Source organism: Carica papaya, chromosome 8, assembly GCF_054855325.1.
Source record: "Carica papaya isolate Zhongbai chromosome 8, ASM5485532v1, whole genome shotgun sequence".
Lineage (NCBI taxonomy): Eukaryota > Viridiplantae > Streptophyta > Magnoliopsida > Brassicales > Caricaceae > Carica > Carica papaya.
Genome location: NC_142316.1, coordinates 26560476 through 26574402, shown reverse-complemented (window position 1 = coordinate 26574402; position 13927 = coordinate 26560476). Strand labels below are relative to the sequence as shown.

The 13927-nt window shown below is 35.2% G+C and overlaps 1 protein-coding gene across 1 annotated transcript; it reads right to left on the bottom strand.

Annotated features, from left to right (window-relative positions):
• Positions 1 to 298: 298 nt before the first annotated feature.
• Positions 299 to 13542, bottom strand: LOC110817084 (WW domain-containing protein). The gene is made up of 12 exons (XM_088209438.1): positions 13152 to 13542; positions 12990 to 13024; positions 12792 to 12870; positions 12512 to 12590; positions 12272 to 12432; positions 11889 to 11960; positions 10579 to 10738; positions 2563 to 2779; positions 2160 to 2273; positions 1254 to 1373; positions 1084 to 1135; positions 299 to 949 (listed from the first exon to the last, which is right to left on the bottom strand). Exons 1-12 carry the CDS (start codon positions 13260 to 13262, stop codon positions 797 to 799), a joined length of 1353 nt encoding a protein of 450 aa, XP_088065564.1. The 5' UTR covers positions 13263 to 13542; the 3' UTR covers positions 299 to 796.
• Positions 13543 to 13927: the final 385 nt, after the last annotated feature.

The following is a 13927-nucleotide window of genomic DNA, read 5'->3' as shown; positions in this document are numbered from 1 at the left end:
TTAATTAAAATGTTCAAATATATACTAAATTATTTTAAACTTCAAATAAAAAATAAAAGAGAATTAAACATTAAAACAAATAAACAATGCCAAAAATCAACATTAAATACTAATATCAAATTTTAAAAATTAATTTGAATTTACCCAATTAAAAAAAAAAGTTTTTGTTACCTAAAACATATATATATATATATTTAATAGAACTCAGAATGGTCATAATTATATCATTTTAATTTAATTCTCTTAGACCTAAAACAAAACTTTCAATTGTATCTTCTCAACAATGAAAGTCTGACGCTTCCCTTATTAGCATGCTGATTTTCTTTTCTTTTCTTTTTTAATGTAAAAGCTGCTCACGGTAGCATTTTGAATTATCATTACACTTACCTTTCCAACTAATTTTACCCCCCAAAATTAACAAATTGCAGATCTTTGAATTGTGTAAAAAAAAAAAAAACCAAACGTGTTCTCTTTACTTAATTCTTTTATACAGCCAAAACTCTGCAAGTGACTAACTTTCTTACATGGTATTGTGTCCCCCAACTTCTTCCGCTACTGTGTCAAGAGATGTGGTTCTGCCCCATGTAGTGCCAAAGTCAATGGTACGTTATAGCATATAGTCTCAATATGTAACCACACTCGAGGCTCCTCCCCTACTGCTGCCGCTGACACAGCTAGACATTCTTTCCTTGATCGGCATCAAAAGTGGAGAGCAAGTTAAATGGATCTCCCCTGGGTCATAAGCAATGGAATCTAAGCTGAAGTATATAACTCTTATTTAAAGGTCACAAGAATCTCAGTCAGCATCACCAAGGCCATCACTTCCATCCCCTTTCTTTGATATAGGCATGAAATGAGAGCTCGATTTCTTCGTTTGCGATGCAATTTCAGCATTCTTTCGCAACACTGCTCCAGGTGATGGGTAGGGACGCTGCTGAAATAGAGGACCCTGACAAATATCCAAGCAGATGTGTTGCATTACATGATATTTATCTTCACATCACTAACCCCATAGATAACTATTAGCCTGATCAATCTTAAAATTAAAAATAAAAAAGTTTGAGCAGAAAGTAAGCAGCATACTGTAGCCGTGGTATCAGCTGCACGTGGCTGTACTCCTTTTAGGCCCACAACCCTGTAGAGTTTGAATTTTACTTCAGTCAAAAATATCAGGCCCTTCTCCCAGCTATATCAACCATATTGGCATCTGTGCTGGTAAAAATAGAATGCTTAGGTTAATAATCATATCATACCAGCCACCACGGGGAGCATCTGAGTAAGAGCTTGGATCCATAGGATCCAACTCATCATCCTCGGAGTAGGCACGTTTCCTGCTATCTCTTTTATTTCCTTTAGGAGGTTTCCAGTTGGACCTGTAAATTCAAAAATGAGATCAATCTATGCCACCAATAAAAGAAAAAGAACAGTACTCCATCCATTTCTAGACTCTGTCATCATTACTATATTTGACTATGCATTTTCTACTAAGTTTCACTTTTAATGCAAAGGAAGTAAACATGGGAGATCAACTTCTATTGGAGATCAGTAGTTTTTTTTATAGTTTTCCTGATATGACCAAGGTTAAGGCAAAGGATACACAAAACATTTCAAGAACCCATATCCATTCCCCCAGTTCTCATCAGACATTTCTCGTGCTACTTTCTCTGTGAATCAGATTATTACTAAGTTCTATTGGAGAATAACAGAACTTTGTTTTTCATTACTATTAGTCTCTGAATAACACATCCATGAAAAATTAACTTTATCAGATGTAATTATGTCGTCACTACTCATATCTCCCTTTCCCAAACTTTACAAAAGTATGGATAACTCAAGAGAGAAATCTATCAGAAAATTGTCCTTTCCTAGACAGATCGCCTGCATGCTTACATTAGATACTTAAATTGTACATATTCGGAAACCATCTTTCTTCCTAAAAGCAAACTCCTTGACTGAAAAATATAGAGAAACAGATAGAATGGTACAGCTAGATTATGGAAACTTTTTCCGTGACTTGATTAACAAAGTTGAAGTGACACTTTCCTTGGATCACTCACTTAGACCTAGAAATGAATTTCCATTGGCTAACTAAAAGGCCTGTAAATTAAATTCAAAGCCAGATGAAAATTTAGCAAACGCTTAGCTACAAAATCAGGTACCTCTGCTTCTGTGCCTTCTCCTCAGAATTTCTGCTTGTATTTGCTGCAGCACTGATTATCTGCTCGTTATTCAAACTTGTAGACAAGTATTGCGATTGTGGAAGATTGAGGACTCTACATTTGACAATGTTAGAATTTGAAATGTTATAGTTGCCAAAAAATAAATGAAAACAAAAATATTTGCATAAATCTGTAGGCGAGGGTGCTTCTGAATTTCATTATGGACACCTATTAAACACATACCGGTATAGACATTCAAGAATAAAAAAGAGAAAGATATCAAGGGGCAGACACTAAAGAAGGCAGGAGTCAATAAAATAAGGACACTTCGATCCAGGCACACCTATGATGCAACTGTGAGGCCATTAAATGAAACTGCTACTTGAAAGAATGGATTTTGTACCTTGTACAGTGCTTGCAATAACCCCAAATCTGGACAAGCCCTACTCCCCAACCACCACATCCCGTACATTTCTCTCGCACAGAAGAAGAAAGCCCCTGATCTTTGTTAGCAGAATTTGCAGAAGCCATAGTATTTGAGTTTTCTATAACTTGCTTTGATGAATAAGGGCACTCCCACTGTGATACATGGGTCTTCATGTTGTAGTAATACTTATGACCTATGCATTGGGAAAGAGAAGAATTTTAAGACGGAAGAAAGCAAAGAGACAAATAATAAATTGGAGTATCTGGTCAAAGTCATGCTTGTTAATCAAAAGCTTAATCATACTTGTAGTCACATAAAAAACCAGAAATACCTACCGTTATCAGTTTCTCAACCAAGCTCCTCCCCCATTCTAGTAACCCTCTTAACCTAAGTTGTTTCATGTTAAATAAAAATTCAAAGAAAATATGTGAAACAAGGTTGTCCTATTTTTGAGAGAGAATGAGAGAGAAATAACCTTGATAAGGAGCAAGAAGGAGCCAACCCTTAAAAAAAAATCTACAAATGTGTTATAAGAGAAAAGGTTTATGACATCAAAAAATTAAAAGGGTGGGCCTTGAAAGCCAATGATCTCAGACAGAAACAAAAGAGGAAGTGAAGAACTTCCAAAGGCTCTATTGTTCCTATCTTTCCATGTGACCCAGAAAATAGGAAGAAGGGATGACGGACAGAAATTTCCTTGTAGACCTCGTAACTAGAATGCCACTTAAAGCCCATAGTTCATCCTTCTGACCAACCAACAGATACTTAGAAGTTCAAGAGCCAAATCCCATGCCTTCAAAGCTTTGGGTTACCAGGTTCCAAAGAAGAAGACAGCTCGGAGATTCACTATTTTCGACACAAAAAGAACATATATGGAAATCATATAAACCTTTCTGGAAAGGGTGGCTGGCACTTGACCCTGCTGGCAGAAAATAAGTGAAATGATAGATTTTTTTTTCAGAGAGAGTAAATTATGTTCATCCTATCTTTTGCTTTACTTACTTTCAAGCAAGAACAAAAATTCCCGGAAAAGTTTAGTGAAGATTTTTGGAGGAAAAATATTAACTTTATTTTTCTATATATCTTATGTTATTACAATTAGAATATATATACAGAATTTTTATCTACAGATAAGAAAATTAACATTATAATATGGATTCTAATTGATTCTAATTAGTCACATCATTATGGAAATGATTACAGGAAGAATTATACAGAAAAAATATTTCAATTAATGGAGTAACAAAATATTCTAATCAACACTCTCTTTCAAGTTGGTGCAAAAATATCACACATGCCTAATTTCAAACCAAGTTATGTTTGCAAAGTCTTTTCGTGAAGACATTTGCTACCTGTTCATTAGAAGACACATGATATAGGCATAAGAAGCCATCAACAACTTTTTTTTTATAAAATGTCGATCAATTTCAACATGTTTTGTCTGATCATGTTGAAATAGATTGTGGACAATGCTAATGGTTGTTTTATTGTCACATAACAAGGATAAATTCTTTTTTTTAAACAGTTTTAATTCTTTCATTAGCTTTTACAACCATAATAATTTACATACTACTTAGGTCATTGCTCTATATTCTGCTTCAGTAGTGAAGTGAGCAACTACACTCTATTTTTTACTTTTTCATAAAACCAAGTTGTCTCTTACGAATGTGTAGTAACCGGTAGTTGATCTTCTATCATTCGGAAATCCAGTCCAATCAGGATTTGTAAATATTTCTATCCTAACGTGGCTATTTTTAAAAAAGAACAAACGTTTTCCTGGTGCAGATTTTAAGTATTGTAATATGCAAAACACATTATATAAATAAGGCTCGCGGGAATCATGTATGTACTGACTCACTAGACTAACTGCATATGTTATATCAGGTCTAGTATGTGAGAGATAAATGAATTTTCCAACTAATCTCTGATATCTTACCAAGTCAAATGATGTATCACTACCCGCTTGTAGTGTATGGTTGCTTTCAATGAGAGATTTTGTCGGCTTGCAACCCATCATACCAGTCTCTTATAATAATAAATGCAGGACATACTTTCTTTGAGAAATAGAAATCTATTTATTAAATTTGCCAACTTCAGTTCCCAAGAAATACTACAATTTTATTAAATCATTTATTTCAAACTTTTAAGCAAGAAGTTCTTTCCAGCGAGTCATCTACTTTGTATCATCTCCAGTCACCACAATATCATTTACATAAACAATGAGAAAAGTAGTGACTCTATCCTCATAATATTTGATAAACAGAGTATGATAAACATTACTTTGTTGATATCCAAAAGAGATCATAACTCTTTTAAACATTTCAAACTATGTTTTTGAAGACTGCTTCAACTCGTATAAAACCTTCTTTAATTTGCAAACTTTCCCTTATATTCTTTTTTCTTCAAATTCAGGGAAAATCTGCATATGTACCACTTCCTCTAAGTCTCCATGGAAGAAGGCATCTTTGACATCAAAGTGTTGTAAGTCTTAATCAAGGTTAGCTGCACAAGACAATAATATTCTAATTGTATTCATTTTCACGACAAGTGTTAATGACTCCAGATAGTCTCCTCCATGCGTCTGAGTAAATCTTTTTAACCACCAATCTGGTTTTGTTTGGACCCGTTTGCTTTGTGTTTCACAATAAATACTCATTTGCAATTAATCTTCTTCTTTCCCTGTGGAGGTGAAACAAGTTACCATATTTCATTCTTTGCCAAAACTTTCATTTCTTCAATCATGACCTCCTTCCATTTGAGATCTCCCAAAACTCTTCTTCAATCATGTGGAATAAACACAGATGAAACAGACAAGACAAAAACTCTATAGGAGGGAGATAAAGAGTTATAGAAAACAAAATTAGACATAGAACGCTTAGTGCAAGTCCTTATTTCTTTTCTAAGAGTAATGAATTTATCAGATAAATCACAAAGTAAAAATAACTCACCCGTATCTTCAGGAACTGAAGAAGATTCTTGACCTGAAACAGACTGCATTATGACTTTTTTGTCTGATCTCTCCTTGAAGACTTTTTCAAGTCCGGTCTATCCAAGCATCCGACATTTTCTCTTTGAATAAGATCTTCCAAAATATAACTCTCCCTCTAAGTATGACTATTAAGAGTTACCAAGCTAAGCATAATCTCTTCCTTCTCATTCTCCCCCAAAAGAGGTGTTGGTTTTGAATTAAAGTAAGACTCAAATTTTCTAAAGATAACATCTATAGTCACAACGTACTTTCTAAACGATAAATGATAACACTTGTAACCCTTTTGAGTAGGGGAATATCTAACAAATACACACTTGAGAGGTTTAGATTCCAGTTTACCCACATTTCTAACATGAACAAAACAAACACATTCAAACACTTTTGGGAGAATAGTATATGAATTTTTTCTTTGTAAAACCTCTAAAGGGCTTCTAAAATTGAGAATTTACAAAGGTACTTTGTTGATAAGATAAGCCGCTAAGAGAACTGCATCTCCCCAATAATTTTTCGATAGATTCATGGTGAACATTAATGACTGAGCTATCTCTAATATGTGTTTATTCTTTCTTTCAACAACCACATTTTGTTTACTAGTGTAGGCACAACTCGTATAATGGATTATCTCATTAGACTCCAAGTATGCACGGAACCCACTATCCATATATTCTATATCATTTCTCATAACCTTAACTTTAGCATTGAACTATGTACATATTATTTATGAAATGATTGAAAACATGAAAACACATCACTTTTTGCTCTCAACGAGTAAATCCATGTTAATCTAGTACAACAGTCAATAAAAGTAATAAACTATCTATAACTAGATAAAGAAGTATTTTGAGTAAATCTCCACACATCAGAGTGAGTAGTCATGAAAGGGGTAGAGCTTCTATTATTCCTCAAATGATAAGAACTTCTTTTATAACAAATTCACCTACATCATAAAATAAAGAATTCATAAAAGTTCTTTTAAACAAACTGCGATATAATTTTTCTAAGACAAAAAAGAAAAATGTCCCCAACGCCGATGTCATTGTAATATTTCCAAATTGCCTTCCATATTCCCAATAGCGGCTTAACTCCTAATTAAGCTATGACTTCTATCCAAGACATTTAAATCATCCTGTAATCTATTAGTGTCATTCTTCTTCCCTATTCGAAGATTCTAAAAGATAAATAATTAGAAAAAAATTCAATTTTACAATTAAGATCTCTAATGATGATACTAATAAATAAAAAACTGTTAGAAAAACTAGGTAAATGAAGAATTGAAGACAATTTAATAGTTAAAGTATAATTAATTGAACATGTTTCAGATACAGGAGTATATGACTCATCTGCTATACAGACGTTTTCCCTTCTAGTATGAAAAAAATATGTTAAGAAGTCTTTAAAAAAATATATCATGTGTCTGTTAGCTCCAGAGTTTATAATTTAAGTATCAAAATTGGAAATAGAAATGAGATAAGTAATACTTGAGTTTACCATATTTGATGCACCAATAGTTGATGAAGAATTAAGTTGAGATAGAACATGCTTCAGACTTTGAATCTCCTCGTTTGAAAAAACTCAAACTGTTGGTGTGTTAGGTATTTTACCTGCCTCAGCTAAATTTGTTTGAGCTCTTGTAGGCCCATATTTCCTTCCCTCAAGACCTCGAGTTGGTCGTCCATACAATTTCCAACAAGTTTCCTTTGTGTGTCTCGCTTTACCACAATAGTCAAAATTTCGTTGGTCTTTGGATTAATTAGATTGAACAACTAATCCAGCATTCTCAATTGATACTATGTGAAGTAAGACATTTCTTCTACTTTTTTCTTATTTGACATAAGTATAAGTTTATTGTAATGAGGGAAGATGATCCTTATCAAGTACCTAGACTCGTATATAAGCTTATTCAATGTCCAGACCAACCAAGAAATCATAAGTCTGCCTATTTTCTATCAGTTTTTGAAATTTGATTGCATTTCCAGTGCAATAATCGAGTTTCTGTCATAATTCACTTAATTTAGAAAAATATTGAGAAATAATCATCTCTCCTTACTTTGTGTCATAAATCTTATTTCAGAGTTCAAAGATTTGTGTATCATTACCCACTTGTGAGTATGTAAGAAATGTTGCATTCTGTATTTTTACTATAGTATTGAGCAACAGATATATTCAAGTAATATGGGATTACATGAAATTGATGAGTTAAGACATTATCCAGGAGTTCTCACAATCTCATCTGTTATATTCCAAACTACCAACATTTGATTTTCTTCATATCACCAGTAAAGTAATCCTGCAATCCACTAATTAAGATAAACAACAAACAAGATCTTTAACTAAGTAAGACAATTAGTTTCATCAAGTTTTACGGGACTGATTTGTAATGAGGAATTATTTGAACTGGGAACAACCAACTTCTTTGCTTCTGTCATTTTAAAGTAACTAGAAATAGGAAAAGAACAGACTTTTTAACCAACACCAACAGGATTGAAAACAACAAGATTAGGCCCAAAAAAAGGAAATATAGTACGAGCCCGAAAACGATGACCAAAAACAGCTCGGTCCAGTGAGGAAGTGATGACAAACATGGTGTCAAAAAGTGGCTCGGCTCAGTGCGCGGACGGACTAGATCGAAACAGCTTGACGGAATGCACGGCAACCAAGTGAAGGCAAGATCCGGAGAGGCGCGATTTGAGTCGGATTGCGTGCGACAAGGCTAAATCCGTCCTGATTGGGATTTTCTGGCAGCAACACAACGTGACTTGGGCTGGATAAGGTTTTTCTGACAGTGTGTGTGGTTCACGCGCTTCTATTGGTGGCAGTGTGTGTGGTTCACGCGCTAATGCTGTTGGCGGTGTGTGTGGTTCACGCGCTATGGAAACAGTCACCAGAGTCGGGGGACAGGTCCGCAGTGTGGCTACGCATCTATCTGGGGTGGTGGTGAGAGTAGATCTTGATAGTTGGTTACCAACTCAGTCTATTGTATTATTTTAGAATTTAGAAAAAAATCTTTAAATTAGAATCTTAAAACAATCTTATTTTAGTTTTGATACCATGAAAATTTTTAGAGAAAAAATATTAATTTTATGTTGAGTAGCATATTTTATTATTTAATTATTTTAATTTATTATTTAATTAATTAGTACTATATAATTAGAATTCTAATAGAATAGTAATCCCATGTAATTAACATTCTAATAGAATAATTATTTCCTAATTAGTATATTATAAATTCTATAAATACTCTAAATCTAACATTTAAATGGTGAAAAATAAATTTATTATTTTTTTCCAAAAATCTTTATGGTATCAGAGTCAAATAAAGTTATTTTAAGGTTTTAATTTCAGGGTTTCTTTCAAACCCTAAACTAGCACAATAATTTGAGTTGGGTACCCATTTATTCAAATCTACTCTCATCATCACCCAAAATGGTGTCATAGACTGATCGGCCACCTTCACCCGACTCCACCGGCCGCCAGTAGCTGCAGCGGAGGGAGAGAAGTCAGATCTGTTAGTGTGCCGCTCGGAGAATACAACTAAACCCGCACCAAACTGTGACCCCAAAAGATCGTGCGGCAGGCAGAAGATCAAGCAGCGTCCAGCGGCATCTGGAACAAGATCCGCACGGCCGGAAACGGAGGAGACAAATCGCTTTCGGCTTTGTGCATGAAGAGACAACCAAAGAATAGGAATCGAAGACGGATTTGCAACGTCTGCCTTTATCTGTGCACAAAACCAGAGCCCAAGAGAGAGAACGCACGTCGGAGAAGACGAACTAGCGCGGCGACAGCCAGATTGAGTCAATCTGGGCACTTATGGGAGGTTTTGGCCTGATCTCACCAGATCCATGCTAGATTTGGAACTGTCGGAGTTTTCTATAGTATTTTGGTGATTTCTGGCGACGGCGTGTGGTGGCTAGCGGCAACATGTGGCAGTTCCAGCGAAAGCGTGTGGGTGGCGCATGGCGGTCCAGTTGAGACGCGTGAGACGCTGGTGGTTGTGCGGGGTTGTGTTTCCGACGGTGGCGCGTTGCAGCGGCAGTGGCGTGTGGCGGAGCGTGATTATCCAGTGACCGGCATTCATCAGCCCGTGGCAGCGGGTGAGAGCTCATATGGTACTCCGGTGGAGCCCAATTTATTTTAGAGCTAAACCCGAGCCAGTTTGAGTCGAGTCGAGCCATTTTAAGCCGGACAAAACCGTTTTGAGACAAGTCAAGCCATTTTGAGGCAAGTCGAGCCGAACTGCTGCCTAACAGATCTGATTCCAGTTTGTAGTATTTTTTTTACATCATTTGGCACTAATAAATTGTAAGATGACTTTTCAGAATTTGTTCTACACGTTGAGCATGTGTGATATCTATGCACCAACTCTAGGGAGAGAATTAAGTAACATATTTAATTATTTTAGTTTATTATTTAATTAGTTGGTATTTCATAATTAGAATTTTATTAGAATAATAATCTCATGTAATTAGAATTCTAGTAAAATAGTTATTTCCTAATGACTGGATTAGAAATTCTATAAATACTCTAAATGTAACAACTTAAATGGTGAAAAATAAAATTTATATTTTTTCTCCAAAATCAACGCTTTATTTTCTTATATATCTTATGTTATTACAACTGGGGTATATATACAAGATTCCTATCTACATATAAGGCAATTGACATTATAGTAAGGATTTTAATTGATTATAATTAATTATATCATTATGGGAAAAATTACGGAAATGATTATACAGGAAAAATATCTCACCTAATGGAAAAACAGATTACTCTAGTCAACATTTAGTCACTGAAGGAAGAAACTTGGTCCACTGCTGCATGCCATCAGTCTTTTCATTATACGAAAACATTCTTCCCACTCAAGTAACAGCCCCAAAAATTTTCAAAAGCATTTCCATAAAAAGAAAATCCAAATACCATGCATTTCCTCTTTTCCTTTAACATTTCTATATTATTTTCTAATGCCATAGCAGGATAATGAGCACGTTGCACATTCAACTTACCTGTTGTTTCATCAACTGCCTCCACCCAATCTCCTGTAAAGTGAGAAGGCAATGTAGAGACTGTGCTACAAGATGCCTCAGCAGGCCTCTCCCACTGGCTTGTTCCAGTACTTGCATTATAATAATATAAAGCACCACTTGCAGGATCTTTTGCCTCTGTCTGTATTAGGACTTAAATGAGTTAACAGAGCAAAAACAGAAACTAACAACCAGATACTATAAGACAACTTTAAATCAGTTCATCATTTATAAAATCCACTGTGTTACTGTTCCAAACTTTCATCCAGAATTAATCATCTAAGCTTATCAAGGATTTGAATATCAACCGTAATTGAAGATATTCAGAACCCCAGAAAGATGTCATAACACAATAAAAAGAACAAGAAAAAGACAATTGATAATGTTAAAAACTAAAATCTTAACAAAATAAGTCTTGATTCGATTCAAGTGGTGTAGCTATCTATCAAAACATGACATTGTATCACGTTGTCACAGGCATTAGCATTCTCTTTTTAATACATTTCATTTCCTTTTTCTTTTTGTTGTTTTGGAAGCAGCTTATTGATTCCTCTTTCCGAGATAAAAAGTTTTCCCTATTCTCTCCTGCAGAGTCAAATAAGATTAGGTGAAACACTTGTTTCATTCAAGTGCTTGTGGCTGAACATGTCAGAAAGGAAGGAAAGACAATGGAGATAACTCGGGAGAACTAAAAACAATTGCATCTAGTGTAAAATGAAAGAGTGAGTGGACTCATTCAACCGAACTTATGAGTGCAAATAACCGTACGGAATAACTCATTCATAAGAAGGTGAAGTTAACACCAATTATTGAAAATTAACAGAAAGCCAGTTGATAGTTTGATTACATGCATGTCAACCTAGAAAGGCACTGGTAAAGAATAGTCATAAAAAAATTTGCTAGACCAAACTGCTTGAAATAATTGAGAAATAAGTAATCTTCAAACAGCATACCAAAAGCACATGTTTCAAAAGAAGTAGAGGTAAAGAATTCCCAAAACCAGCCCCAACAGAATTTGAAACCACTGGTTACTTGAATAAAATTTGGTGAAGTGGCATATTTTCACAAGGGTAAACACTTGAAAATTATTATCAAGGAATTCACCAAACAAAATTAGAGTTAACAAATTCTCATTATAAGCACGCGGACGTGAAAATTATAGGAAGAACGGTTCAAGCAACTAAAGGTGCAGACTTCCAATCATGTAGCTAAAGTTGAAAGGTTGTCTGTAGCTTTCACTGCAGCAGAAACAATAGCAAAAAAAGTTATATGTAATAACAGTCGAGACACACCCATCCAGGAGGCAAATTTCCATCCAGAAGCTGACCCGAACCTGTCTGTGTGGTTGAACCAGTCTCTAACTTCTGAAATAAAGAAACAATCAAGTATAAAGATCATATTCTAAAAGAAGATGCCGTGAAAGGATCAAAAGATACAACTGAAGGGGTCAGCTAAAAATCCAGACAGAGAGAAAGCAGGCAGCAAGTTGTGCCAAAAGAATTTTACTAAACTTAAGAAGTTAAGTCCCATGTAACTCAATAAATTAGGACATGCAACCTCAGGAAACTGTTAAGGAAAGGGCTGCAGTAAATGAGCTAGATGAGGTTTCCCAGCACCAACTTTAAGATGAGAAAGATTAAGAGAGAATATTCAAAAAGGCCTTAACGAGACTTGCATTATTAGTATTACGGACATCAGCATCTTCTTTCAGAATACCCCTTGCTCTTAACTTCTGCTTCAGGTACTCCGGCAAGTCTTTGGGAGCTGTCGTCTTTTCTAACTCCCTATAAGCACCTCCACCAGGTACACCATAACCATTTCCAATGTCTACATTACCTGAAAACAAAACAAGTTTGGTAAAATAACAACTTGTAGATAAGGAGTCTGTCTCAAAAAGAAGAAAGACAGGTCCAACCTTCAACCAAAGTGGCAGGCTTCCCGCGCTTTAAAGCCATTTCTTCGCGATGTTCAGTAGTCATTTTCAGTAAATGCTCCTAAACAAATACCCAGAATTAAAAAATGCAGAGATATGAAACCATAGGTCTTGAGCTCTGCAGAGCATATAGGAACACAAACAAGCATTTGCGCACGGAAATGAAAAATAAAGCTTCCAGCACACCATGGACAAAAAATATTAAATACAATAAGTCAAACGAAAATGAAGAGAGAAGATCAGAAACACACAAAGGATGCACCTTAAGAGCATTAGGGTCAGGACGCTCTGAAAAAACATCCGTACCATCCTTCATAGGTACACCTACACCTCCAGCCTCTCTGATATCACGAAAAATTATAGCAATTAAGTGCAAACCATCGTTTTAGCAATTCATGAATTAAACAAAAAAAAAAAAACAACATAAAAAACTTGCGAATAGAAAGACAATTATACACACCTTCGACCTTGTATGATTTTCTGGGTGGCAACTTCCTACAAGTCACGAAGGCAGTATATCCAATACCAACAACCAAATCAATTGAAAAGAAGAACAGGCAAAAAAATCAAAGCTCGAACAGAAATAAAGTAAAAAAAAATATATATATATATAGAAAATTACTTGTTCGCGAAGCACGATATCCCTAGCAGCAGCATCAATCTCGTTCGAGGTTTGGTGAGCAAAAGAGTTCCCGTTAACGTAGTTTGCAGGCTGCCGAAGCCCAGGCTCCATTTTTTGCGTCTGTAAATTGCGGCAGACCTCCAATTGGTCGAAAGAGCGCAGAGAATAATCAGTGTAAACTAAACCCTAATAGTTGAAACCAATAGTGATACTCTGTAAGAGAGAAGAGGCAATCTTGCAGATGGAAGGAATGAAAGAGGAGAAGAAGCTGATGGTTCGCTACAACGGCTCCGACAACCTGAAGAACCTGAGAGATGTCGAGTCAGAAAGCTGAAATGGGGAGTTTTGGGCCCAAAAGCAGTGGGTAAAATTAAATTAAAGCGTCCGAAAACAGAACAGAGAAGGCCCGTATCGATCTGAAACTTCCAAACAAAAGCAGAAGAAAGCCTTTTTCTCAAAATGTATATATTTAAATTTATTTTTAAAAAATATTACTTTTTTACTTTACAAGTAATTTTAACGTGTGCGATACAAAAGTAAATAGTAATTTACCTATTTTTCTAATGTATCGATTATTAAAATTGATTTTGTTCCTAATTGATATTAAATTAATTATGGATATGTGACAAGTTAATAATATAATAAAAAGTTTTTTTTTTGATAGTTAAGTCTATTAATTACAAAAGGGGGCCAGGCGGAGAACAGCGTCGGAGTTGATTGAGTAAATCCCCATCCCTGTCCGGAACCGTTGACTTCCCCCCTAACAAACCACACCC

Bases quoted from the DNA above. Each gene is read 5' to 3' on its own strand.
- LOC110817084 (XM_088209438.1), bottom strand. From the start codon at position 13,262: ATGGAGCCTGGGCTTCGGCAGCCTGCAAACTACGTTAACGGGAACTCT. The intron at 12,433-12,511 runs GTTGGACCTGTC...TTTTGTTTTCAG, and splicing joins GCCTGCCACTTTGGTTGAAG to GTAATGTAGACATTGGAAAT. The intron at 2,780-10,578 runs GTAAGTTGAATG...CCCAATGCATAG, and splicing joins GGCAGTTGATGAAACAACAG to GTCATAAGTATTACTACAAC.